The 27,952-nt window shown below is 33.1% G+C and overlaps 1 protein-coding gene across 5 annotated transcripts; it reads left to right on the forward strand.

Moving 5' to 3' along the window:
- The first annotated feature begins 288 nt into the window (after nt 1-288).
- Nucleotides 289-26,930, forward strand: cobll1a (cordon-bleu WH2 repeat protein-like 1a). 5 transcript variants are annotated; one of them, XM_056458977.1, is made up of 12 exons: nt 289-418; nt 2,610-2,702; nt 2,896-3,017; nt 7,874-8,075; nt 8,684-8,909; nt 14,416-14,448; nt 14,546-14,652; nt 14,942-15,151; nt 19,447-19,555; nt 21,430-21,571; nt 23,538-24,610; nt 26,518-26,930. In XM_056458977.1, the coding sequence occupies exons 3-12, from the start codon at nt 2,926-2,928 to the stop codon at nt 26,523-26,525; spliced, it is 2,202 nt and encodes a 733-aa protein (XP_056314952.1). In that variant the 5' UTR covers nt 289-418; nt 2,610-2,702; nt 2,896-2,925; the 3' UTR covers nt 26,526-26,930. The 5 variants fall into 5 exon arrangements, with proteins under 5 accessions (XP_056314952.1, XP_056314955.1, XP_056314956.1 ...); XM_056458980.1 differs by having other exon boundaries at nt 21,433-21,571; XM_056458981.1 differs by having other exon boundaries at nt 14,425-14,448.
- The last annotated feature ends 1,022 nt before the right edge of the window (nt 26,931-27,952 follow it).

A 27,952-nucleotide genomic window follows, 5' to 3' on the forward strand; every position in this document is an offset into this window, starting at 1 on the left:
GTGTGTAACTGTGCACTTTTTACAGTGGAGGTGTGAAATATGAGGATGAGTAAACGATGGAAAAATTGTCATTTTGGTAGACTACTGTCATCAAGAGCAAACTTAACCGCTTAACTTAAACTTAAAATCGCTTCTCAACAAGACGTATTTTGTTATATTAACCTAAATTAGTTTGCCAACCAACACACTAACCTAAAAACAGAAATGCTGTCACTCTCTCTCAGGCGCGCGCTCGCGTACAGGAAACAGATTTGTTGATGTCACTGGGCTTGTCCATAAGGTACTGACAACACCAGAGGATTACCAGAGCTTGGCTTTAGTTTGCATCCATTCGGTTTCTGTACCCCTTTAGTCTTCTTTCTGTCATTTATAATCGGCCGGTGGTGTTTTAGGAAAGCGCTGGGTGAAGACTCTAAAGGTAAGGATGTGTAGTATAACATTCACAGGTGCTACAGATTGTGTAATTGTTCTCTGAATTGAAGCTTGCCTGCGCACTGGTGCCACTGATAGTAGCCTGCTTAACTTAATCCTGCTGTAATGTTGTAACAAACCCTCTGATGTTATAATGAGTGCGGGACGGGTCTTAAAAATAACTGATTGTTAACTTTTCAACCACAAGTGTTGAGTTATTAAAATCTCTGCGTTACAGAATGCGTATTTCTGAGGGACTGGTCGTGGTGAAGTGCACCAGGTGCACGTGGGTTTGGCGTTTTATCAAGCATTTGTCGAGCTCGTTCTCGTGGGAAATGCACACAGTTGATTATTATTATGTCCGCTTTGCACTGCTGATCAGCGGCAGGGAGTCGTGAAGTAACGCTCACACCCAGATATAATAAACGAGACGCTCCAGCAAACGGGCTCCAAACACACCCACGGGCGTTGGCTATGTACATGTATTTATTTGTATATTTTCTTCGCTTTTAGCACAGATGAGTTCATTAATCAAACTCTATTTTCAGTATCTAGGAATTTATCATCAGCCTTGATTCGGACGTTATTTTTTGGTTTGGCCAAATGGTAAAACATTGGATTGAGGTGAAGTTGGTTTTATTTGCACACATTCGTTCAGTGACAACTTGTGACACGCTCCCTATATTGTTTACTATGCTACTTTGAATATTAGGTCAGAAATAGCATGCAAGTCTCTCTGACCTTTTGTAAAAGATTAATAGTTTTGTTTTTATTCATTCATTCATTCATTCATTCATTCATTCATTTTCTTGTCAGCTTAGTCCCTTTATTAATCCGGGGTCGCCACAGCAGAATGAACCGCCAATTTATCCAGCACATGTTTTATGCAGCAGATGCCCTTCCAGCCACAACCCATCTATGGGAAAAGTTTTGTTTTTAATCAACTATGTGACTCTTTAATACAGTCTTAAGGGGGCATTTATATTTTTAAAATAGATTTCTATATTATAAAAAAGATAATTTATTTCTGCTGCACAATTTCATTTTAAATCTGTTTATTTGCTCTTGCATTTTTCTTAATGTATGTCAAATGTACTACATACTGTAGCTCCGGGTGAAGATTTTCAAAAGAAATCCCTTGTGCATATAACTTGTATAATACGGTAAAAACATTTTTACTAACATTATGTGAAACGTTATTAGTGTAAAAACATTATAATATGATTTTATAAATTAGTTTTCAGTTTCATGATAAACTTGACTCATTATAAAACAAGATCAAATTGATTCATTACTTTTGGAAACAGTTATTTGTTAATAAAAAAAAAACCTCTAACAATCCAAGTCTTTACTCTTACTTGATCAATTTACTGCATCCTTGGAGAATAAAAGTATTAATTCCTTTGTTAAAAAGTCACACTTTTGAGCAGTGTATAAAATGCATTTATAGGTTTATTTGTCTGCTGTGTGTGTTTTAGGTTGTGTGAGAAACCAAACACAGCTGAATCTTTATTTTATATAACTAAAGTTGATCATTTATATAGACTATACAGTTGAAGTCAGACTTATTAGCCCCCCTGTTTAACAGAGAGAAGATTTTTTTTTAAACTTTTCTAAACATAACAGTTTTAATAACTCATTTCTAATTACTGATTTATTTTATCTTTGCCATGATGACAGTAAATAAATGTTTATAGATGTTTTTCAAGACACTTCTATACAGCTTAAAGTGACATTTAAAGGCTTAGCTAGCTTAATTATGTTAACTAGGCAGGTTAGGGTAATTAGGCAAGTTACTTTATAACAATGGTCTGTTCTGTAGACTATCGGAAAAAATATATAGCTTAAAGGGGCTAATAATTTTGTCCTTAAAATGGTGTTTAAAAAATTAAAAACGGCTTTTATTCTAGTCGAAATAAAACAAATAAGACTTTCTCCAGGAGAAAAAATATTATCAAACATACTGTAAAAAATTTCTTGCTCTGTTAAGCATAATTTGGGAAATATTTAAAAAAGAAAAGAAATTCAGAGCGGGGCTTATAATTCTGACTTCAAATATATATAGCTTGTAGTGGAAAAGCTTGAAAAGTATTTAGCCTCAATCTTTAATTGCTAATATAAGTTATTACTACAAAGACTATGCAATTTATGCCATTACTATGTAAAACATCTACAGTGAAATAGGATTTTGTGTTTAGCAGGGACAATAGCAGATCATTCACAGTCGATGGAAAGTCTCTGGAAACAAAGCCTGTACAGCCCAAGCTGAAACACAGAGCATTTACACACAGGTTAGTGATGTGATTTCCATAAAAGACAATATCTACTCTATATACACAGATGTATGAGTGCTTATATCTGTTTTCTCATATCTGGATCAATTATGTTCAGGGTATGCAGAAATCCTAGAAAGCCTAAAATATAAAAAAGTATTGTGTTCTAGGTATTAAATCATTTGAAACTATTCTTAATTTTTCTGTACAGTGTCATTTATACTACCTTCACCACAGAGCTATGGATGCGCAAGAAGATCTCCTGTCCCGGGACATCACCCTGACTGTACTAATTCCGGGAGGACAGGAGACCACAGCCACAGTGCATGGCAGGTGAGCCAGAGTCTATTCTGAGGCAATTGTGTCTGGCTGAAGACTTGCACTGGCACTCTCAGGTGCCTCCTCTGAAAGTGACGTCACTGTGAGGGGAGAGGTTAAGGGTGGTATAGCCAATAATATCCAGCTGCAGACCCACTCATTTCAGGACACTAGATACAGACCACTAGATCCAGGCTTTCAGGTGGGAGGGATTTAAAAGTGTTACATCTGCGGCTTCTGAGTATTTGCACGTTAATCTAGAATCAATTTTGTGACACTGTACATCAATAAGTATATTTTTGTTTCATCATGGTAAGTGGATGTTTAGGGTTGGAGTGGTTGTAGACTTTAATAAAACACAACATGGACTGTAAGGGGTGGTTTAGGGTTGGGGTAGGTAAAGACTTTAATAAGGCAAAATAGGTAAACAAACATGAAACTAAATAGCTCATAACTAGTGCTGCATGAAACTGGGAAAACATGCTATTATTGCTAACTTTAAAAAAGACTATTTTTATTAGAAATTTAAAAAAATAATTAATGATCATACTAAAACCAACATGTATTTTTTTGTTGTTGTTTTTGGAGGTAATTAAATCTAAAAAAAACACCATGAATTACTGAAAATCGTAGTGGAAAATCTGGCTGTTGTCTTTTGGCATTAGTGTTTATTTTCATCTAACAGCACTTACTGGAGAGGCGGGGTTAAATATAGTAAAGGCCTCATCTGATTGGTCAAAAACACAACATGTACTGTAAGGGGAGGTTTAGGGTTGTGATAGGTATAGATTTTCATTCATTCATTTTCTTTTCAGCTTAGTTCCTTTATTAATCTGGGGTCGCCACAGCAGAATGAACCGCCAATTTATCCAGCACGTTTTTACGCAGCGGATGCCCTTCCAGCTGCAACCCATCTCTGGAAAACATCCACACACACTCATTCACCCATACACTTATACACTACAGACAATTTAGCTTACCCAATTCACCTGTACCGCATGTCTTTGGACTGTGGGGGGAAACCGGAGCACCTGGAGAAAACCCACGTGAACATGCAAACTCCACACAGAAACGCCAACTGAACCGAGGCTCGACCCAGCAACCTTCTTGCTGTAAGGCGACAGCACTACCTACTGTGCCACTGCGTCGCCAGGTATAGATTTTAATAAAGCAAAATAGGTAAACAAACATGAACTAAATAGCTCATCAAAACAAAAGCTATGCGACACTGGAAAATATGCGAGTTATTGTTGTTAAGTGTTGCGATTAATTTGTTTCTATATAACTAACTTTAAAAAATGATATTTTATTAGTAATAAAAAAATAATAATTATGTAACGATCATACTAAAATCAACATGTATTTTTTTGTTGTTTTTGGAGGTAATTAAATAAATAAATAAATAAAAACTAAAGCATTTAGGCTATAAAACACCATGAATGTCAGAAAATCGTGGTGGATAATCTAATTTTTATTGGCTGTTGTCTTTCAGCATTAGTATTTATTTTTAGCTCTAGGTTCAGCTAACAGCCCTTACTGGAGAGGTGGGGTTAAATATAGTAAAGGCCTCATCTGATTGGTCAAAAACACAACATGGACTGTAAAGGGTGGTTTAGGGTTGGGGTAGGTAAAGACTTTAATAAAGCAAAATAGGTAAACAAACATGAAACTAAATAGCTCATAACTAGTGCTGCATGAAACTGCAAAAATATGTGATTGTTGTTGAATGTTGGGATACGATAACGTTCTTTCTTATAATATAACTAACTTTAAAAAAGGCTTTTTAGCAATTTAAATCAACATGTATCTTTTGTTGTTGTTTCTGGAGGTAATTAAATAAAAATAAAAAAACTAAAGCATTTAGACTATAAAACGCCATGAATGACTGAAAATCGTGGTGGAAAATCTGACTAATATAGGCTGTTGTCTTTCGGCATTAGTGTTTATTTTTAGCTTGCAGCACTTACTGGAGAGCCAGGCTTAAATATAGTAAAGGCCTCATCTGATTGGTCAAAAACACAACATGGACTGTAAGGGGTGGTTTAGGGTTGGGGTAGGTAAAGACTTTAATAAAGGAAAATAGGTAAACAAACATAAAACTAAATAGCTCATCAAAACCAGCGCTGCATGATACTGGGAAAATATGTGATTTATTGTTTTTGAGTGTTGTGATAACACTATTTCTTTATATAACTAACTTTTAAAAAATGCTATTTTATTCGTAATTAAAATAATAATAATTATGTATTGATCATACTAAAATCAACATGTATTTTTTTGTTTTTGGAGGTAATTAAATAAAAAAACTAAAGCATTTAGACTGTAAAACACCATGAATGGTTGCCGAAATAGCTCAGTTGTGATAGTGTTAGACTGAAGATCTAAAGGTCCCTGGTTCGATCCCGGGCTGCACGGTGGTGCAGTGGGTAGCACGTTCCTCTCACAGCAAGAAGATCGCTGCTTCGAGCCTCGGCTGGGTCAGTTGGCGTTTCTGTGTGGAGTTTGCATGTTCTCCCCGTGTTCCCGTTGGTTTCCTCCGGGTGCTCTGGTTTCCCCCACAGTCCAAAGACGTGCTATAGGTAAATTGGGTAAGCTAAATTTACCGTAGTGTATGTGTGTGATTGAGAGTGTATGGGTGTTTCGCAGTGATGGATTGCAGCTGGAAGGGCATCCACTGCGTGTAAGTTGGTGGTTCATCCCGCTGTGGTGACCCCAGATTAATAAAGGGACTGAATGAATAAACACCATGAATGACTGATATCGTGGTGGAAAATTTCACTTTTATTGGCTGTTCTCTTTCTCATTACTGTTTATTTTCAGCTAACAGCATTTTAACAGCATTTAGGTGGGGTTAAAAATGGTAAAGTCCCATCTGATTGGTCAGATTTGGATAAACAACGCATGCATGCAGCACACGAATGCATATAAATTTCATTTTATATATTGTACTTCTCTGCGATATGGATATTGCATACTGTATACTATTATCACGATAACGATTGTTTTTCGATATATCGTGCAGCCCCAATCATATCCTGCAGTCGAAAATGCTATGGTTCAAAATACTGTGATCAAAATGAATATCAATAAAAAATGTATTATATATTTGTGATATTTCATGTATTGTAAGTAAATATTGTTCATTTAAATCATGTCGACATTCTTGGAATGGCATTACAGATATGGTTCGGCCCGACATGTATCTAGTGGCCTGAAAATGTTCGTGGGTCTTCAGCTGGTGATATCTTTGTGTACATCCAGGTGTTAAAAGTGTAGTGTATGAGCCTGAGAGTGCATATGCAAGTCATTCTGCAGCCAGACCCTTTAAAAAATGTAACTCTGATTTAGATTTTTCTGAATTTTTGGTTTCAGAAAAGCTAATTTACTGTAAGTTAGAAAATGTAAGTCTTGAGTTGACTATCAAAACAATCCATGATCAATGAAGCTCCGATATGATGAGTAATGGCAACAGCACCTGGAAAAAGGGCTCCACATACATTTCACCAGAGGAACTGCATGCTTACTGTGTGTCTATATATAGAGTATGTATACAGTGCACAGCATAAACAAGTACACCCCTTTTGAAAATGAATATTTTTATCCATTTCTTAGTGAACATAAACAATATACTCTGGTGCATTTAAACAATATGGTTTTATTAAACCATATGTTGATTAAAATAAGAATCTGATCACCTAACATCATTAGAGAGAAAAATATAATACATTTAAATTAGGATGAAATTACAAACTACACAAATTCAATTAAATTAGGAACATTTATAAACATTTAATTTTTTATATTTTTCCTATATCATATTCATAGGGGTGTACCCATTTTTGCACGTGATCCCAAGTTATTTAGTTAGATTAGTCAGTACCAAAGCCAACACTGGAACTTCTGAAATTTGTGATTTCACAGTCTCTGTGTGATTTTAAGATTGTGCATCATGAATATTGAAATCTAATATATAGCCATATATGAATAAATGTAAATGCAAAGTTAATATATTTGAATTAGATTATATAACTCTTATTTACATAATTTTGAATATATGAATAAATTAATATAGTAATTGAATATATGCTAGTGGCCATTTTTGCAATATCTTAAAACTATGTTGTAAAAATATGTTGCATTCTGTATACAGTTGAAGTCAGAATTATTAGCCCCCCTTTGATTTTGTTTTATTATTTTTATATATATATATATATATATATATATATATATATATATATATATATATATATATATATATATATATATATATTTCCCAAATGATGTTTAACAGCAAGGAAATTTTCACAGTATGTCTGATAATATTTTTTCTTATGGAAAAAGTCTTATTTGTTTTATTTTGGCTAGAATAAAAGCAGTTATTATTTTTTTAAAAACCAATTTTAGGTGAAAATTATTAGCCCCTTTAAGCTGTATGTATGCATGTATATGTGGGACATTTTATATCTGTAAACACGGAATCTGAAATTGTTTGTTAAATGTTATTTGCCAACCTAAAAAAACAAAATAAACAATGTTTGAAAAAATTGATTTGCATATATTACTATTTTAGGTAATTAAGGACTGTTTCCTCAATAAAAAAGGAGGGTAAGATTAGAATCTCTGTGTTTACTAAATAAAATGTACTTTATTCAGACAATGTTAAGCTTATAGATTATAGAGTCACTTTGGTGATACTATGCTCTATAAGCTCTATAAGTTAAAGTAATCTCCCTTTCAGAAATGTGATTGAGTTTCTCTCATTTTAGGCTTAACAAACTCAAGAGTTTGAACTTGACCTTCTTTTCTGAAATGGGCTTTTTTAAATTCAGCTGTTTGTTTGTTTGTTTGTTTGTTTGTTTGTTTGTTTGCAGTAAACCAGTTATGGATGTTCTGGTTGCGTTGTGTGCACAACACCATCTCGTTCCATCGGATCATGTCATCAGGCTTATTTCCTCAAACCAAAACCATGTCAGTTTCAAACCCAACTCTATGATTGGCTCTCTCGAGTTTGAAAAGGTGGTCCTGCAAGTTAAAGGAAGTGATGCCAACAAGAAAAAACCTCATATTCCTGTGGTAAGTCTGATCAAAATGTTTATTATCTGTGTCATTTAAATATGAAGGAACATATTCTTTGTTATTTAGGTTTCAATTATTTGTTTGTATATTTCCTTTTTAAAAATAGTCACAATAATTCTGATGTTTTGGACTTTTATTTTTAGTGGGTTTTTTTCTGTATAGTTTTTAATATCAGTATTTAATTTTTTATATCTGGTTAATTTAGTGCACTTTCAATTATAATTATTATATTTATAATTATAAATCATTTTATTTACTATTTTCAAGTAATAAAAATGGCTTTAGTTTTTAAATCCTGCTAACTTATCTTGTAATTTTACCCTAATTAGTCATTTCAACATTGTTTTACAGTTATTTATTTATTTTATTTATTTATTTATTTATTTATTTATTTATTTGTTTGTTTTTGTAGGTTTTGGCAAATTTCAAGCTTTTCTATTCACTTTCTATTTAAATTTCTATTCATTTGTTGCATAATGCCCATTATACCACAGCATACTACTTATCTGACTTTTCTTTTTTTACATACTACATTATAAAGTAGTGGGTCGGTGTTATGTCATATTAAACCTGCCATCAAAAGATTGTACTCTAATAACTCTCAGGCAACAGTTCGTCTTCTGATAAACTACAAGAAGTCCCATAAAGCAGTAGCACGGGTCAATCCTGCTGTGCCGCTGGCTGAGCTGGTGCCCGCCGTGTGTGAGAAGTGTGAGTTTCACCCTGACGCCACTCTCTTACTGAGGACAGATCAGTCTGAGGAGCCTCTGGATCTCACCAAATCACTTAATGACTATGGAATCAGAGAGCTGTACGCCAAACAAATAAAAGGTCAGTAAAAGAAGTGGAAAACGCAATAGTGTGAAAGCTTTACACTGCATATTAAGGCTCCATGAAATCAAAATGATATTTTGGGTGTTATGATCAATATTTTAGTCTCCCAGAGAATAAACAGCTGCATTTTACTAATTTTGAATCCATTCAGCTGATCTCCTGGTCTGGCAGGAGCACTTAGCTTAGCTTAACATAGATCATTGAATCAGATTAGACCATTAGAATTGATATTATGCAACATGACCAGCTTCTTGCACAGGTGCATATCGTGCAAACATTGAGACATTTGAAAGAATATTTACAACATATTTACTCTTGTGCAGATCCTGAAGTGTATCTATTTGAACTGGAATAGAAGTTAGCCGATTTTTCAGGAGCTGGGCAATATTGTACCTGCTGCTGTCATTGTAGGGCAGTAAAGTTCCTTGATTATTATGCCAGAATGAGAGTATACTGTAGTTCCTAGCCATATTGACCTAGAAAATAGCAACTTTTTATTTTCCGTTGACATTAGTACACAATGTACAGTAACTACAGAAGAGTCAAGCTTTAAAGGTGCTGTATGTAAGTTTTATAATTGAGTAAACTGGCAGTGTGCGGGTTTATTTAAAAAAAATGTCCAGCTCATTTCAGAAAGGAAGTCAAGTTAAAAACTCTTGAGTTTGTTTACCCTGAAATAAGGGAAAACTCAATTGCGTTTCTGAAATGGAGATCACTTTAACTCGGTCAGTTACTAAAAACTGTCGTCATGTGCAGGTAAGGTGTAGGCTCGATAGTCAGGCACACTTGCTTGTGTTGGTGTCGTCAATCTGGCCACCTGCTTTAGAATAGTGTTGTCAGATTGACGACACCAGGGGTCTGTTCTTCGTATGTGGATTACTCAGTTAGCTGGATTTGGTTATTGACGATTTGACATGATCCAGGATCGTTTCGTTCTTCTAAAATCATCAGGGACTCGTTGTCATAGCAACAGTTCTGGTAGCTCAAACCTACTTGGGAGCAGGTTTGTTTCATATAAACAGGATTAGATCAAGCAAAGACAATACTGAATAAAAGTCTGCCACCTGGTGGTTCAAAGAGAAAATGTATTGATATGAACTTTTTAGATACAAACGCGTACATGCACAATATTCGACTTATTTGAAAAAAAAGGATAATAATTTATGCAGTCATGCACGTGTTTTGACCGCTAATATGCCGGTGATTTGATGCTTCGCAAAGTTTGCAGACACCGCAGATATTAAAGTGCTTTTTTGATGTAAAATTTATTAATACAGTTATTCCTTACGCCGATTTAAAAAAACTTGAGTAGTCCTAGTGCTACTATAATAAAGAAAATCTTCTTTAAATGTAGAACTAAATACATTGATATGCATTGAAATACATGATGAATACTCTTGACACATGAAACTGTAAAGCCTGCAGCTCACAAAAAATGTGGAAAGTTATTGCGTGTCATATTTAACAAATCGTTTACTGCTAATTTTATGTAATTTAGCTCACATGGATAATTGAATATTAATCAGATGATGTCATTACGGTGCTGTGCCGTCAGCCAATCATTGCATTGCTGATCATGATTTTGAGGATCGATAAATCTGTCCTTCACAACACACGCAGCGATCTCAGATCAGTTTATCCAGTTTTATTCTGATTCGCGAACTTGTTTGAAGAACCAAATAAGCCAGAGATCAGTTATCAAGATTAACCGATCAAGGATCTGCCAAATCATCTTAGATCATTTAAGCGAGGTACAAAGAATGGACCCCAGGTGAAAGCCGGGTGAAAAACAGACCCCCTACTTTTTCATGATTTTTTAATGATTATTTTTGCGATTTTACAAATGACTGATTTTGTGGCAGTAAATCCCAGAAATGTATGTACAATTTTGCAAAAAAAAAAAAAAATAATAATAATTTATACAACAAAAATGTTATGTTATTTACCATATTAGGTAGCCTACTATGTTAGGTGTGCAATCTGACACAAATCATAAAAATAAAGTTTTAGTTTGTCTCTTGTCAAGACAGTATCTAAAACAGTAGGAATCAAGCCAAAGGAAGGTTGTATAACATAAATGTAAAGCACAAATAATGTCTTTCGATTCGCTCACATCCAGCGGTCGTCATCCTTGAACCAACCTCCATCATTGTAAGCTGCTTGCTGTTCTGTCTTTTCCATTGCTCCGATTTGTTTGTTCAAACTTTCTTTTGCAGTCTGAAGTACACGTCATACACACAAAACACCCAATTCGCACCACAGGATGCCTAATCCAATCTTTGCATTGACTTCACATGTAAATCACTCACGCTTTATCTGCATCTGCTTACTGCACAGGTTGCAAAACATTTCCCCCTTCCACATAATGTAATGATTGTGAGGGTGCAGATGAGACGTCATTTTCAAGAGACGCTCTAATACATCACGTGTGCTGTGTATGCAACCACAAGTCCTCTAAAACACTAAATTGCAAACTGAAATAAATATAAATATTATATGGTTTGGAAATTGATGTTTTATGAGATTATTTAAAAATTTTTGCAATTTATTTTGCGTCCAATTAAGAATTTTGTAGGGTCGCAAAAATTTGCGACTTTTTGTTGATTTTGCATTGGATTAAGCGATCGCGGATCTGCGAAAAACTAGGGGGCCTGGAAAAAGTGTTTTGAATTTAAACTGCAATACAAGTTTTAACCACTGGGTGTCAATCTCACATACTGCACCTTTAAATAGAGTAATTTTTAAGATTGATTATTTGTTTACTGTAATGCTATTAGTCTAATCCAATTTAGTAATCTATGCTGAGCTAAAAATGCTCCCACCAGACATGAAGATCAGCTGAATGGATTCAAAAATGGATAAAACTCAACTGTTTATCTTTAGGGGAGTAGTAAAATGAGCCTATTTTCAACAACAAAACAAAAAATAGTGGAGCATTCCTTTAACAAACATGACAGCAATGGGCAGATAATGTGTGCGAGTCAGAACAGACCACTAAGCTAACTTTTATGACCAATTTGAATTACATAATGCAGTGTTTTAGAGTGCTTAGACAGTCTCTGCATTGCTATTATTGACTGAATGTCAGAAGTCAGATGTGGTTTTGCTATTGAAAAGCTACTGGCTCTTTTTTTTTTTTTTTTTTTTAGGGAGGAGGGGCTTTTCGATTACAAAAATTACATGACATGTTGAACCGTCCTACGCATTCTAAAGCTTTTCAAAATATGGCATGCTGTAATATTTTCAAAACAGTAGAACAGTAAAAAGTGCACACTGTTTGACTTATTTAGTGCATATACTGTAAGGAATGTCGTTTGCTTTTCCTTTGGTGCTTTTAAATTTGTATGCAATAGAGAAACAAATGAGTATGCACATAAGTTCGTTATTAGCCTCATTATTATGTTAATGAATTTGACTTATTCTAAATGAGTAACCAAGTGCTTGTGGTTAGGCATTTGCATAAAATGGCCAAACACCTCCATATACTGTAGGGGCTTAATGCACACAGCATAACCTTATTTGTTTTTATGCAGATAGATGGATGGATGTTGGGTTTGTTTGTTTCCTTTATAATGTATTTTGTAAAAAATCAGCTTGTTTGATTTATGGCTGTAAAATAGTATATTTTATCATTTTAATTTCCTAATTAAGAAATTGACGTGAGAGAACTTTAACACAGAAAATATTTCACGCAAAAAAGTAACACATACAGTAAAAGTTTTGAAATATATTTCAGAACACACTAAAAATTGCCAAAAATATATTTCAAATATTTTACAATTTATTTACATATAGTTTCTACAAATACATTTTGGATTTTATATATATATATATATATATATATATATATATATATATATATATATATATATATATATATATATATATATATATATATATATATATATATATATATATATATATATATATATATATACAAATGATGTTTAACAGAGCAAGGAAATGTTCACAGTATGTCTGATAATATTTTCTTTTCTGGAGAAAGTCTTATTTGTTTTATTTCAGCTAGAATAAAAGCAGTTTTTAATTTATAAACCATTTTAAGGTCAAAATTATTAGCCCCTTTAAGCAATTTTTTTTCCCATTGTCTACAAAACAAACCATCGTTATACAATAACTTGCCAAATCACCCTAACCTACCTAGTTAAGCCTTTAAATGTCACTTTAAGCTGTATAGAAGTGTCTTGAAAAATATCTAGTCAAATATTATTTACTGTCATCATGGCAAAGATAAAAAAATCCGTTATTAGAAATGAGTTATTAACTTTTTTGTTTAGAAATGTGTTGAAAAAAAATCTTCTCTTCGTTAAACAAAAATTGGGCGAAAAAATAAACGGGAGCTAATAATTCAGGGGGGCTAATAATTCTGACTTGAATGTGTATATTTTTTAAAAATGGTTTTTAATTTTAAATGCATTTTATCGTTCATACAATCCAAGAAAATAAATATCATAAAATCAATAATTACATGTAACAGTATGAAAATCCTTATTTGCACATAAACCAATCAAAATACTTAAAATATTTCTCTTTAAATGTATTATATTTATTAAAAAAAATTATTATATTGAGCATGCACAGTGCTCAAGTTCACCTCTCACAAATCTATCTTTATAAATGTATATTTTTGTATTTGTGCATCTACATTATATTAGTCAGTACTGAAGCCAAATCTGGAGCTTATCGAACAAAATAACTTACAATAACTGTCCAAAAACTACTACACCCAAATTTATATAATATAGAAAAATATTAAATACAAATTTCAAGAAAAGAAAAATCAAGAGAAACTAAAAATTGAAAAAGTTAGTTGAAATGTTGTATAGGTTGTAATTTTATTATTATTATTATTTTTTGCTATATTTTGCTTGAGTTTATTTTGTATAATATTTCAATTTCTAAAGATGCACAGTGAATATTATTTTAATAAATATATCTGTTTAATAAATCTGTTTTGTTAAATGAACCAAAAATACATTGCCTATATGCACTGAGAAATGGATACAAATATTCATTTTCAAAATGGAGTGTACTCACTTATGCCGAACACTGTACATTTAACATGACATATTAACACAACATATATTTACAAAACATATTTTGAAAACATATTTTGCCAAAGAAAAAAAAATTACCAGTGGGATAACCAGCTTACTCTGTTTTATCTGATCAGTATTATTTGATCTGTGTGTTTAGTCAAAAAAAACAGTTAAAACAGGAATATTTTGATAATTTATTATAATTTAAAAGTTCTTTTTTAAAAGTTCTTTTTTTACGATTTTTTTAAATGCAGCCTTTGTGTACATTACACTTATTTATATTTAAAATGTATTTTAAGATTTTAGTGAATGTAAATAATTAAAATGCATAAGACTCACCGAGTTTTTAACAAGACATCTGTTGTTTGTGTGTGTAAATGTAGTTATATTAATCTTCTATAGCCGAGGTTAATCTTTTTTTTTTTTTTTTGTTATTCCTTGAGTGGTTTCAGCTGATCCTATATCAACTCATAAAGGTATGCACATTTAACCAATTCTTTCAAATGTTATCACTGTACCAGCTGCTCCGGTTTGTCAATAAAACGTATCATTTTATCTTGTCTTTGAGCGCAGGTGCCGATGAAGAGCAGAAAACCCCGGTTAAAGAAAAGAACCACAAAGAAAAGGCAAACAAAGGATTCTTTGGCTTATTCAAGATGAGCAAGAAGACATCTGAGCAGGTTTGTGGACCTGTCCTTCTCTCTCTCTATCTGTCTCTGCAGTCTGCTCAACCTGCTGCTTGTCATATTTAGGAAATGAGCGGGTGAAATATCATAAATGAACTGTAAAGCTGTAAAACACTTGTTTGGGTTCACCCATCTGTCTCTGCATCTGTTTATCTTTCAGCTTTGCCTGTGCACGCTGCTTGTCTGCCCTCATGTTTATGGATGCTAATTTAATTTGCATATTGAAAAACGAAATGTTTGACTCTCTTCAAGATGTTTTGTTTTTTCTCTCTCTCTCATTCAGGCTGTGAATGATAGCGCTCCAGCATCCCCTGAACTGAACGGTCAGTGTACGGACAGGGTGAATGGTTTTAATGGCCACTCTTTACCCACTATCCCTGCTGACGTGTCAAAGAAGAGACGTGCTCCTCAGCCTCCTATGGTGGCATCTCAGAGTGTCGCCTGTGAACTTCAGATTAAAGATTTCCCGGAGTCGGATTCTGCTGTAAAACAGGTGGGAAATGATGCTAAACCTGAATTAGCGCATTGTGGGATTTGACGTGCTGGTTTAGCATCAAAAATGTACCATTATGTTGGTCGCAGTGACATTTTGGGTAACACTTTACAGTAAGGGACACATCATTCATGTATTTACTAATGTTAAAAATAGAATGAACAATACTTGTACAGCCTTTATTATTCATTTATTCATTTTCCTTCGGCTTAGTCCCCTTATTCCTTAGGGGTCGCCACAGCGGAACGAACTGCCAACTTATCCAGCATAGGTTTTACACAGCGAATGCCCTTCTAGCTGCAACCCAGTACTAGGAAACATTCATACACACTCATACACACTCATTCTTCACACACATATACTACGGCCATTGGATAATGCACTGTAAGTTAGCATGAACTAAGAATCAACAGCTTTATTTTAATAGCTGTAACTTAAACATCTTGATCGCATCAGATGCAGCCTGAATATCAGTAACTTTTTCTGAATGAAAATGCTGTCCCAGTCCTCCCCTGGCTATATATCATATTGTAATGTGTAACTGTATTTCACAATTTTTTATATACTTTTGTAGCATTTATTGATATTTTAAACTAGCCTTTTCTTTTGTTTTTATTTATTGAGTTTTAATTTTAGCTGTATAGTTCATCACATTTTCCGTTAAATTTTTTATATTTTAATAAATATTTCTAGCTGGCTTATGTTGTTATTTGTTTTATTGTTTAGTATTTTTTTATTCTGTTAGCGCCAAGTCTAAGTTTTTCACATTTATGTTTTTATTTTATTTAAATTCAAATAATTTGTAGTTTTTATTTTGTTGCCGATTTAAAAACAGCTGCATCAGGATTGTGCATTTCTACTGCTCAGAAGCAAGTTTTAGCGCTAAGCAAACTAAAATAGAATGTTATGTTTTTTTTACTGGGAATTTTATTTTTAAAGCATGTAAAGTTGAAGTCAGAATTATTAGCCCCTGTTTGATTTTTTTTCTTTTTAAAATATATCCCAAATTATGTTTAACAGAGCAAAGACATTTTACAGTATGTCTGGTGATTTTTTTTTTTTTTTTTTTTTTTTTTTTTTTTTTTTTTTTTTTTTTTTTTTTCTTCTGGAGAAAATCTTTTTTATTTCAGCTAGAATAAAAGCAGTTTTTAATTTTTTAAAAGCCATTTTAAGGTTAATTTATTAGTCCCTTTAAGATAATTTTTTTTCGATAGTCTACAGAACAAACCATCGTTATACAATAACTTGCCTAATTACCCTAACTTGCCTAGTTAACCTAATTAAGCCTTTAAATGTCACTTTAAGCTGTATAGAAGTGTCTTGAAAAATATCTAGTCAAATATTATTTACTGTCATCATGGCAAAGATAAAATAAATCAGTTATTAGAAAATAGAGTTATTAAAACTATCATGTTTAGAAATGTGTTGAAAAAAATCTCTCTGTTAAACAGAAATTGGGGAAATGGGGGGCTAATAATTCTGACTTCAACTGTATATTTTTCAGATTGATGCCATTTCAATAACTGTACTACTACTTACTACTATACTATCTACTTAGATTAATTGGGGAAAATAAAGCATAGTTCAAAACGGTTCTTTCTATATTGTGCCTATAGAAAGTCATCATACACCATTGAAGTAATTATTTTATAAAGCCTGAAATCAAATCACAATCCAAATAACTTTTCCAGCCTTTGAAAAGTGTTTGTAGCCTTCTCCTAACCTGTGACTTTCTACAAGTTTATCCCGAAGGTCTTTTAAAAACTTAAAGTCTTAAAAAAACTAGATTTTCACAGGGTATGATGATTTTCTATAGGCACTGTATATATAAATAACTATTTTTTTTCAATATTTGCTTTGAATTGTCACTTTTGTTAATCTATTTTAATTTCTTAAAAATTAAGTAAATAATTTGAGTTTATTTCTCATATGACATTTAGCAGAATTTAACAAGCTATTTAAAGAGGTAGTTCATCCAAAACCCAAAAAAACTGCTGTTCATTTACTCAAAGTTTCTTTATTTTTCTTCTATAGAACAAAGAAGTCTTTACAGCTGAAACTGTGGTCCTCTGTTTTTATTTATTTATTCATCTATTTTTGTATATAAAATTAAAAGTCTGATAGCCATTGACATGAATTTTAAAAATCGCCGAACATCAATGTTTCAGATAAAATCTTCTTTATTTAAAGTAGAAAAAAGTTGCCTACATGTTGAATGTCTTGGGGATGAGTAAATTAACAGCAAATTTTCAATTTTGCATGAACGATCCTTTTTGTAATGCCAACTACAGTGTAGTATTTTAAAGAAATACAGCTAGTACTTGCTTGCCATATGCATTAAGCATTATGTTAGCATTTTATTCCAATTATAACCCTATTTTTTTATATTTTTATAACATTATATGAAACCGACAGAGGAACACAACAACAACAACAAGCCAGATGAAAAGCAAATCAAAATGAATACAGAATATTAAACAAAGCGCACGTTTTAGAAATTTTAACTGCTTTCTTATTTCTAGACGTTGAAATTGTATTTCAGCACAGTCCATTCAATCAATTGTTGTTTAAAATATAATTAAGAGGGGTTTACATTTATTATATTTACATTTATATGAAACTTTCCAACAAATAACATGAGGTTCATTCACTTAAATTAAAGAATTTGTTTACTTTAGCGTAAAACCCCAAAACAACATGTCTATAAATTAAAGAGAAATCACCTTGAATTTTTGAACAATTAAATCATCTACACCAAACCAAAAAGATTTAACAAAAGGCTGTTTCCAAATAAAGTGAGCAACATATTCAGAAGAAACCTCACAGAAAGAGCAAGAGATGTCAGTGTCGCTTCTAAACTAGGGTTGGGTCGATAGACAATGCCATCGTCCATAGTCGATCGCCAATAGACATCATGATGCTGAGCCGGCCTCGCAATCCTCCGCCCTGCCCTCATCGCAGCAGCAACCTGCTTGCGAGAAATACACACTTAGGCCCCGTTTACACGAATACGTCTTCGTTTTAAAATGGCATTTTAGAACAAAAATGATCCATGTCCACACTGGCGTTTCACCAGCATTTCTGAACGGTTCTCCGTCCACACTATACTGCTAAAACGCACATCACCTGACCACGCACACACACACACACACACACTGTCATGCGCTGCAGCATACGTGCGCTTTTGAGCTCCAGCAGTCAGCGGGTGCTTAGAGCATAAAACCCCTGAGAGCAGTGTGCACGTCGGACAGTTTGTCAGGGATGTATCGCTGGATATTTAACGTGATATTTAATTAATCTCGTCTCTATCTAATGACTAGGCCCACACGGAGTCTGCACGCGCAGAATCCCGCAGATTTCCGCAGATTTTTACCCGATCATTAATTCTGTTTATTTACTTAAGTAAATATGTGTAAATCTATATTTATTTAGTTTTTAAGTTAATTACAGTAATATTACTGATTAATATGAAAATGTTCATCTGATCTATGTACAATGCAGTTTGTACATTAATATTTTCTGTCTTTTAGTAGAGATATTATATGAGAGCTTTGCTTTGTTTACCAAATGAAGTGAATCTAATTAGATATGCATTTTAAACACTAAATAAAAGTTAAAAAGATAATATTTTTTATTTCACATATTAAGGTTTTAATTATGATACTCCCAAAATAATTCCACAGAAATCCACAGATTTTTACCAAAATTCTCCGCAGAAATGGCAAAAAACGTCCGCAGATTCCGTCTGGCCCTACTAATGACTCTTCAGTCTTTTGAATCTATCAGGTAATGTGTCACAGCGTCAGTACACTGCTTTAATATTTCACTTTCACGCTTGTATTTTAGCGAAAACCTCAGATGCTGTTGGTTGTGCACATTTTTACCAACCACACAGGTCACTCTGCCTATTCACACCAGAGTCCTGCACAAAAAGTGATTGACAGGTGGTAATTTGTGTGTGAGTTATCTTTATTTATATATTTGGTTATGGGTAAAAACAAAGACCATGCGGGTCAGGTAGGTTAAATAGTAGGCTACAAATAATGAATTCGTTATAAATTAATTATTCATAAATAATTAATTCAACGCCACCTACAACGATGATGCCATCGTCCATCACGATGTTTCACATTAGACATTGTACGATGCCAAATTGGTCGACATCGCCCAACCCTATTCTAAACCTCTGCAAAAACTGTTCAACTGATCAAATCTGTGATTTATAAAAAATAAATATTTCTTTAACTTTATTTGTTCAAAATAAATTTCTTCAAACCTTGCTTGTTTTTGCTCAGGGTCCACTCAGTCGCATTTCCTCCACCGAATCCTCCCTTAAAAGGACTAAACGGAGAGCTCCACCCCCACCATGTGATGGCTCCGCCCCTTCAAAATCAGATAACAAAGGTATGCATTAATTTTGTTAGCTGTTAATGCCATTGTGAATGTGTGTGTGTGTGTGTGTGTGTGTGTGTGTGTGCGTGCGTGTGTGTGTCTGCTAGTGCTAGTTTCCTAGTAACCAATAATATAAATTCTCAACACGTTTGTGAGCAAGAATACCATCTTTCTGCCTGTTTTTGTATTAATGTGTGCTCTTGTTTTACACCGTTCTGCCAGGAGGAGGCGCCTGACAGCAGCGCAGTCTCCTTTACTTCCTCTTCTCCTCCATGCTTGCTTCTCTGCTCCTGCTTTCATCTGTGATCGGGCTCATTTTCCTCTGTGTTTTTACAGAGTCTTCATGTCTTATGCTCACTGCACTCATCTCTGTGTCTTGTTCTGTTGTTTTACCTTATGTCACTCTCTTCTGCTTTGACTGTATTTTTTAAATGGGATAAAATAACTCACTCGGGTAATTGCAGACTGGGGTTCATTTAAGTGTTTGAATGTTGTAGTTTTTAAAGGAAGCTTTCACGTAAGAATGAAAAATTGTTGATTTATTCATTGTCATGGAGTCCAAGATGTAGGTGACTTTTTTTTTTTTTTTTTTTCTTCTTTCAATTAGATTATCAAATAAGATTATGAGCTTAATCTTGTGGTAAATCGTGTGTGTGTGTGGCGTGTGTGTGTCTCTGTGTGTATGATATCTGCAGAATTTCATAAGATCCAAGTCGATGTTTATTGGCACTTCTGGAGACAAAAAATAATTTATATACGCACACTATATATATATATATATATATATATATATATATATATATATATATATATATATATATATATATATATATATATATATATATATATATATATATATATATATATATATATATATATATATATATATATATATATATATATATATATATATATATATATATATATATATATATATAAAATATTGTGTGTGTTTAATTTTTGAGTCCTTGAGTGCCAGTACCCATTGGCTTGGACTTTTTGAAGTAACAAAGGCCAATTTTAATATTTAATCTACATTTTTGACAGCCCAAGAGTGAATAAGTGAACAGCAGATTGTTATAAAACAGCAGGTTTACATTTTTAATACAATTCAGTATTCGTCAGGCAAATCTGTAGCACTTTCTCACAATAATTGTGCCTTAATTTAGTGACAAATCGAGCCACCGTTCAACATGCTTGTTATCTGGCTTTAATATTTGTATCTACATAATTGCGGTTCATATTTAGTACACTACAATGATGTAAATGTCTTTTATTTAAACATTAGTGGTCATTTTAATATAAGGGATTTCTTTTTTTTTTAACTAATTCCTCTTAAATTATACAATGTTGAACACTTTTAATTAAAGTTGTTGTGTTGTTTTTGCTTTTTAGAATTAATTTAATGTTGTAAACTTGATTTTATTTGTCATTACTCTTCTCTGTGCTTGTCCTTACTCCAAAGTGTTGTTTTTTATTTGTGTTTGTTTGCCAAATAATTTTTCGAAATTTATTTATTAATACTGACTACTATTTGAATAATTGAAATAAAAATCTATATTGTACACTTCTGCTGTTTTGTTGTCCCCATTAATGAAAGGTTGTTTTACAGACCAGTGTTTCCCAACCCTGTTCCTGGAGGCACACCAACAGTACATCTTTTTGGATGTCTCCCTTATCTGACCAATTAACTTCAAGTTTTGGAGTCTCTTCTAATGTTCTGATAAGTTGATTCAGGTGTGTTTGATTAGAGAGAGATTGAAAATGTGAACTGTTGGTGTGCCTAAAGGAACCGGGTTGGGAATCACTGATATAAACGACACAAAGATACACTTGTTAGAACAGTTGTGTGTGTGTTTTTGTCGTAACACCTTGTTTTGCTTCAGTAGAGGAAGCTGAAGGGCAAGACAAGAGTTCAGACAAACACAGAGCTGTTATTTCTGACCGCTGTGCTGAGTTCGATAAAGTCATGAGTGAATTTGCAGAGTTGCTGCAGGAATGGCAACAGAGCACACCGGCTTATGCAAAGTATGTTCATTTTCTCTGGATCTAGTCATTTATGACTAAATTTGCACTTAGATCGATGTACAATGGCAGTCAAAATTGTTTCTGTTTTATATCAATGGTATATTATTTATTATCTATCAATAGTTTATGATTTCCATTGCTGATCCTACATAAAGGTGAAGTCAGAATTATCAGCCACCCTGTATATTTTTTCCCCCGATTTCTGTTTAACGAAGATGATATTTTTTCCAACACATTTCTAAACATAATAGACTTAATAACTTATTTCTAATCTTTTATCTTTGTCATGATGACCGTACAAATTCTTTTACTAGATATTTTTCAAGATACTAGTATTCAGTTTAAGAGAACTTAAATAAAGCAAGTCATTGTATATCAACGATTTGTTCTGTAGACGATCAAAAATAAAATACTGCGCAGGGGGCTAATATTATTGACCTTAAAATGGTTTCAAAAAATTGTACAACTACTTGTATTCTAGCCAAAATAAAACAAGTAAGACTTTTTCAGAAGAAAACATATAATAGGAAACACTGTGAAAAATTCCTTGCTCTGTTAAACATCATTTGGAAAATATTAAAGAAAGAAACACAAATTCACAGGACTAATAATTTTGACTTTAGGTGTGTGTGTGTGTGTGTGTGTGTAATGAACACAATATATTAATCAAAATAGCACATTCTTTCGTCTCTTGAATCAGTTTAACGCAGATTTGTTCATTCAAAAGGATTTTCCTTTCTTTAAGTTGTTTAAATCTGTGTAACAAATGTAAAACAAAAGAAGAGGTACTCGCAGCTCATTACAGCTTTTACTCTGTAAATCACATGGCCAACAAAGACAATATTTTGCTTCAATGTACTAAAAGTTAAATTGAAAAGTTACATTTTTAACATCTAAGGTCTAATTCACAGGAGGGCTAATAATTTTGACTTCAACGGTATCTCTTTATGTGTGTATAAAATATCACAATTAAAAAAACATCTATATTTTTGTCATAATTTTTTTACTCATTCTTTTGAATGGAGATCTTTTGTCTCTTGATTCAGTTTAACGCAGATTTGTTCATTCAAAAGGATTTTCCTTTCTTTAAGTTGTTTAAATCTGTCTAACAAATGTAAAACAAAAGAAGAGGTACTCGCAGCTCATTACAGCTTTTACTCTGTAAATCACATGGCCAACAAAGACAATATTTTGCTTCAATGTACTAAAACTTAAATTGAAACGTTACATTTTTAACATCTAAGGTCTCATAATCCAATCTAGAAGCACAAACAAACAGAAAATCAGCAATGATTTACAAAGCAAGTACATTTTCTGGTAAAATTGCCATGAAAAAAATGTGTATAACAGTTTCCACAAAAATATAAACTGTTTTTGACATTGATAAGTATATTAGAACACACAAAAAAAAAAATCTTGCTGCCGTTTAAATTTTTTTTTTAATAGAATTTAAAAAAATTTTAATCAAATTAACTTCTCTAGTCATCTCAACTTGCATCAATCAAACTGACTAAAATATAGTTAAACCTTGAATAACTTGTAGTTAAAACTTGATTATCTTCTTAAAATACGTTAAAGCAATAAAATATTTGTTGTCTTGACTTTTTGTCATTACATTTTTACAGTGAATGATTCCTGAAGGATCATGTGACCCTGAAGAATTGAAAATGTATTTAAACTGGAATTACTGAAAAACTACAGTTATTTTATAATAATACTGCTATATTAATTTTATATCCATACATGCAGTCCTCCTACTGAGCGTTAGACAAAATCAATCTATATATATATATATATATATATATATATATATATATATATAATATATATATAATTATTATTTATTTTTTTTTATTTTTTTTATTTTTTCACTTTTTAAGCTCACTGTCTAAATAATTTTTGTGGGTATTTTAGTACAACTGTAGTACAATACTTAACTATATCTTCTCCGTATATTTTTCAACAGCTCTTCTGCGTCCCCAATTCAACCGTCAGAAAGTCCTTTAGGTTTATATTCTTTTCTTCACACCCCTGAGGCTGAGCTTAAGGCTCTTCCAGGCTGTCAACTACCGAGGAAGAGCTCTGAGAGAGAAGGTCTGGCCACCTTCACTGTGGTTCCCCAGAGGCGTCAGCTGAGCTTTGAGCTGCCATTCACCTCACAGACACACCAATCTCCCGAACACCCACAGATCCACAGCACAGAGTGTGTGGAAACCCAGATCTTCACAAATACTTATGAAAATGAGCGTTTAAGAGAAGCAGGAGACCTGGAGGAGAACAATCAAGCTGGGATGGGTGTCAAAAATGGAAATTTAAATGAGCGCCAATACATTCATCCAGAGCTAAAGAGTCCGGAAAGATCAAAAGAGGCTAAAAAGAGGCTCAAAAGAGGCCAAAACCTAGAACATTTGGACATTAGGATGAGTAATCTAGATCTAGAAGAGCGATTGGATAGTCGTTCACTTGCTGATTGGTCATCAATTGATTTTCATACAAGCAATGTGGATCAAGAGGAGATTGAAGAACCTGATTTGGTGGAGTCTGAAGAGGAGAAGGATTGGGTAGAGAAATTTAAAGAGCGGAGAATGAGGTTTATAGGTAGTCGCGATGATGGTATTGAGAAATTAGATGTTTGGGGAAGGATCCAAAAAGAGTTTACAAGCACACAAGTCTTCTGGGATCAAGATAGTGGTGAAAATGAAGAGGACATGCAGATCTATGGTGAAGACCATACAAACTTACATTTGAGGATGGACTCAAAGCCCAAATTGGGAGCTTACTCGTACTACTTCAAACCAGGCGCTCAGTCTACCCTGACTAACAATCAACCCAACTCTTCTCTTGCTAAAAACAACTTTAGCTTTACTCCAGAAGCACATCTAAACACCTTATCATCTAAACCACATTCAGGTTTTGACCCTCGCCCTCCTGTACAAGTGTCTCTGTTCGCCTTGGCTGTGTTTCAGAAGGCTAAACTCTTCAAACCAGTGTTTGATCCCAGCTGTTTAAGGAGACGAGAGCTTTCTGCTCTCACACACAGTGAGTAAGCGAATTAAACACACCTCTGAAATATTCAAAGTATGAGGCGATTAATAATAATAATGCAAGCATCAACTTTTTGTATCTGCTGCTCATTCAGGAGAGTAATTGCCAAATTAAACTACTAATAATGGGGGCTTGTAATTTTGAATTAAAACCGTATATATATATATATATATATATATATATATATATCACAGAAAAGCAAAATATTGCAATGTATTTTTTTTCAAATATGGTGTACAACTGTACAAGGTGAGCTACCAAGCGAACTGACCACACCAGAAAAGCTATCCATATGGAGATATAGGTGAGGCAAATGCATTGTTACAAATTATCAACATTGTCACAGTGTTTTTTTTTGTGTTTATTAGCTGTTCTGCATAGAATTGCAATAAAAATGCTTTCGTTAATAATATGTCCCTGTAAAAGTCGTTGCTGTCATACTGTAGTGCCTGTTTACCTAAAACTTCAGTCGAATTAATGTTTAAATACGTTTTTGTGATTCACAAGAATGCTGACTGAAGCACATTTGCAATGAGTTGGTGTTGCTGCAAGAAGTGCAGTAATTTATTTAAATAAATGGCCACTGGTTTCTTTAAGTTTTCTCAATTCTACGATATATACAGTATAGTAAAATAGAAAATTAACTGATTAACAATTAATTAACAATTAATTGACATAAATTTTCACAACACGTCTTTTTTTCAGTTGTGTGGTTTATCTTATGTCGTCTGACAGGACATTAACAGGATGAAAAGGATGTAAAGGTCTCTGTCTAATGTATGCAAGGTGTGTCGGTCGGATTAGTTGTGTATGTGTAGTTTATAATGTAAATGACGTCTGACATTCATAATAATCCCTTTGTTTATTTAATGGGAATCTTCCTTCCTCAAAGTATGCTTTTGTGCACATTGAATTCTTCGTTACTGACGCAATCTCGAAGCATTCCTGAGTGTTTTTGTACATTTTAACACATTTCTAAATCAGGGGTGACCGACCCTGTTCCTGGAAATCTACCTTCCTGCAGCTCCAACCCAGATCAAACACACCTGCCAATAATTATCAAGTACTGTTCATCTCCTAATTAATTAGTGCAGGTGTGTTTGATCAGGGTTGGAGCTGAAATCTGCAGGAAGGTAGATCTCCAGGAGTAGGGTTAAGCACCCCTGTGTTTCTTTTTTGGTTCAACCCGTATGTTTTTTGGTTGAATAATATAAGAATTGAATGTTTAAAACTAGTTTCAACACATTTACCAAATTCAATATTGTTTTACTGTTTGTTTGTTTTTCTTCTTTTTTTTAATGCATTTGGCGTTTTACAGACTGAAAGTGATGAGTGATAATGAGCTATTTTATTTTGTCTCTGATTTTACATTTTAAGAAATTAAAAACTAATCTGGCCTAATTAACAGGCTTATACATGTAACAGTGGATAGAAAATGTCAACTTTAAACTATTTTGCAATATAATTAGCCAATTACCCTCCTGAATGAACAACTCATAGAATTAAAATAAAACATAGCATATAAAAAGTCAGGTCACACTTTATGTTGATGGTCTGTTTGTTGAATTGAGTTACATTGCATCTACATGCCAACTAATTCTCATTAGATTATAAGTAGATTGTTGGGGTTAGGGTTAGTGTAAGTTGACATGTACTTTCAAAGTTTCTTATGGTCAGTTAAATGTCTGTTGAAGGAGCAGTATCAACAGATATTAAGCAGACAGTCTATACTAATACTCAAATGAACCATCAAAATAACGTGCTACTAATGTAAAACGCATATATCCTTAAAATAAGAACTAAATGTAACAAAACAACAAAAGTAACTCAAGTGATACAAATTAAATAATTGTCTTGCAGAAAGATGGGATTTACCATGGTGTTTTTTTGTTTTTCTTTAGGTAATTGATATCCATTTTGAACATGGAAGTGCTCATTTAACTTGAATAAGGAAAAGTATTCTTCACCAGAATGAAGAGGAGGAGGACACACTTGTTATTCATTATTCTGATATATAATTACTCCTTGTTTGTCATCATGATTACTTGATTTAGCGTTTTATCATAATGAATGTTTTGGTTGTATGATAAAAACTGTTTGCTGATATTCATCCTAAGTATATTTTCAGAAAGACATTTATTTCTGGCATTTTTACTTCATCTCTCAAGAACAATATTATACTAAAAGTATATTTTGCCCCTACTATACACTCAGGGTAAACGCATGTAGTCATATGTATATATTTTGTATGTCAATGAAGCCTTATTTCTGACTTGCCTTCTATTTTCGAAGAAATGACTTGTCATGATACTGTTTTCTGTGTGTCTTGCAGTTTTGAGCTCAAATAAAATTTGTTCAAATATATTGCAAGCAAAGTACAATTCATCACTTTTGACAGTTTACTCATAGATGGAAATGAACTGACAGTCCACTTCTTCCAAACGTTTGATGTTTTGAACTCTTTGCTAAAAAGTAAATATTTTTTTAATTTAAATATAGATAACAAAAAAGTTTATATCCCATTGACTTCCATTGGGGAGAAAAAAATGGAAGTCCAGGGGATCGACAACAGTTTTGTTTTGTTTTAAACCAACATTTCTCAAAATATGTTGTTTTGTGTTCATATAAAAAGAAACTCAAGATGAGGGTGAGTAAATGATGACAGAATGCTATGGGTGATTTGTAAGAGGGATGCATTGTGTTCTCCAAAAATTACCATAAAGAGTTAAATGCCTCTTGCATTATACAGAAGCCAAATAGAGATTAAAAAAAATTATTTAAGCATCTAATGAAAGTGACTTGTTGTTCACCATAGTACTGGTGGTGTGACTTTGCCATGTAGGATGCAATGTTGATCCTGGAACATCATTCCTGTTCAAAAATGTAATCCATACCCAGTGGTGTACAGTAACAGATTACAAATACTCAAATTACTGTAATTGAGTAGTTTTTATCAGGAATTGAAATTTAATAAGTATTTTAAAAATGTGTGCTTTTACTTTCCCTTGAGCACATTTTTAGTGCTGTATCGGTACTTTTACTCCACTACTTTATTTTTTCTTGTCTATAGGGATTATAAAAATCAGTCCTGTGATTCCTGTCCAATTAAATCACACATACTGTGGAAGGTAAATCACACCATAATGAACTACCTCAAGACATGTGCGCTTTATAATTGCAGCAAACTGGTTGGAAGCATTAAAAGTGTCCAAGATGTCCAAAATCTTTACACGCATTGACTCAGACTGTTTAGATGCATGTCACTGATGAGAAGATGACAGACGTTTACTCTATGATGACCGAAATGGCCTTAAACTCCCAGCAGGCACAAAACGT

Source organism: Danio aesculapii, chromosome 6 (genome assembly GCF_903798145.1).
Source record: "Danio aesculapii chromosome 6, fDanAes4.1, whole genome shotgun sequence".
Classification (NCBI taxonomy): Eukaryota; Metazoa; Chordata; class Actinopteri; order Cypriniformes; family Danionidae; genus Danio; species Danio aesculapii.

What these genes read in the sequence shown, in the direction of transcription:
- cobll1a (XM_056458977.1), top strand. Translation starts at nt 2,926, where the DNA reads ATGGATGCGCAAGAAGATCTCCTGTCCCGGGACATCACCCTGACTGTA. An exon ending in TCCTATATCAACTCATAAAG is followed by an intron (nt 14,449 to 14,545) that starts GTATGCACATTT and finishes CTTTGAGCGCAG; the next exon opens with GTGCCGATGAAGAGCAGAAA. An exon ending in TTCAAAATCAGATAACAAAG is followed by an intron (nt 19,556 to 21,429) that starts GTATGCATTAAT and finishes GTTTTGCTTCAG; the next exon opens with TAGAGGAAGCTGAAGGGCAA.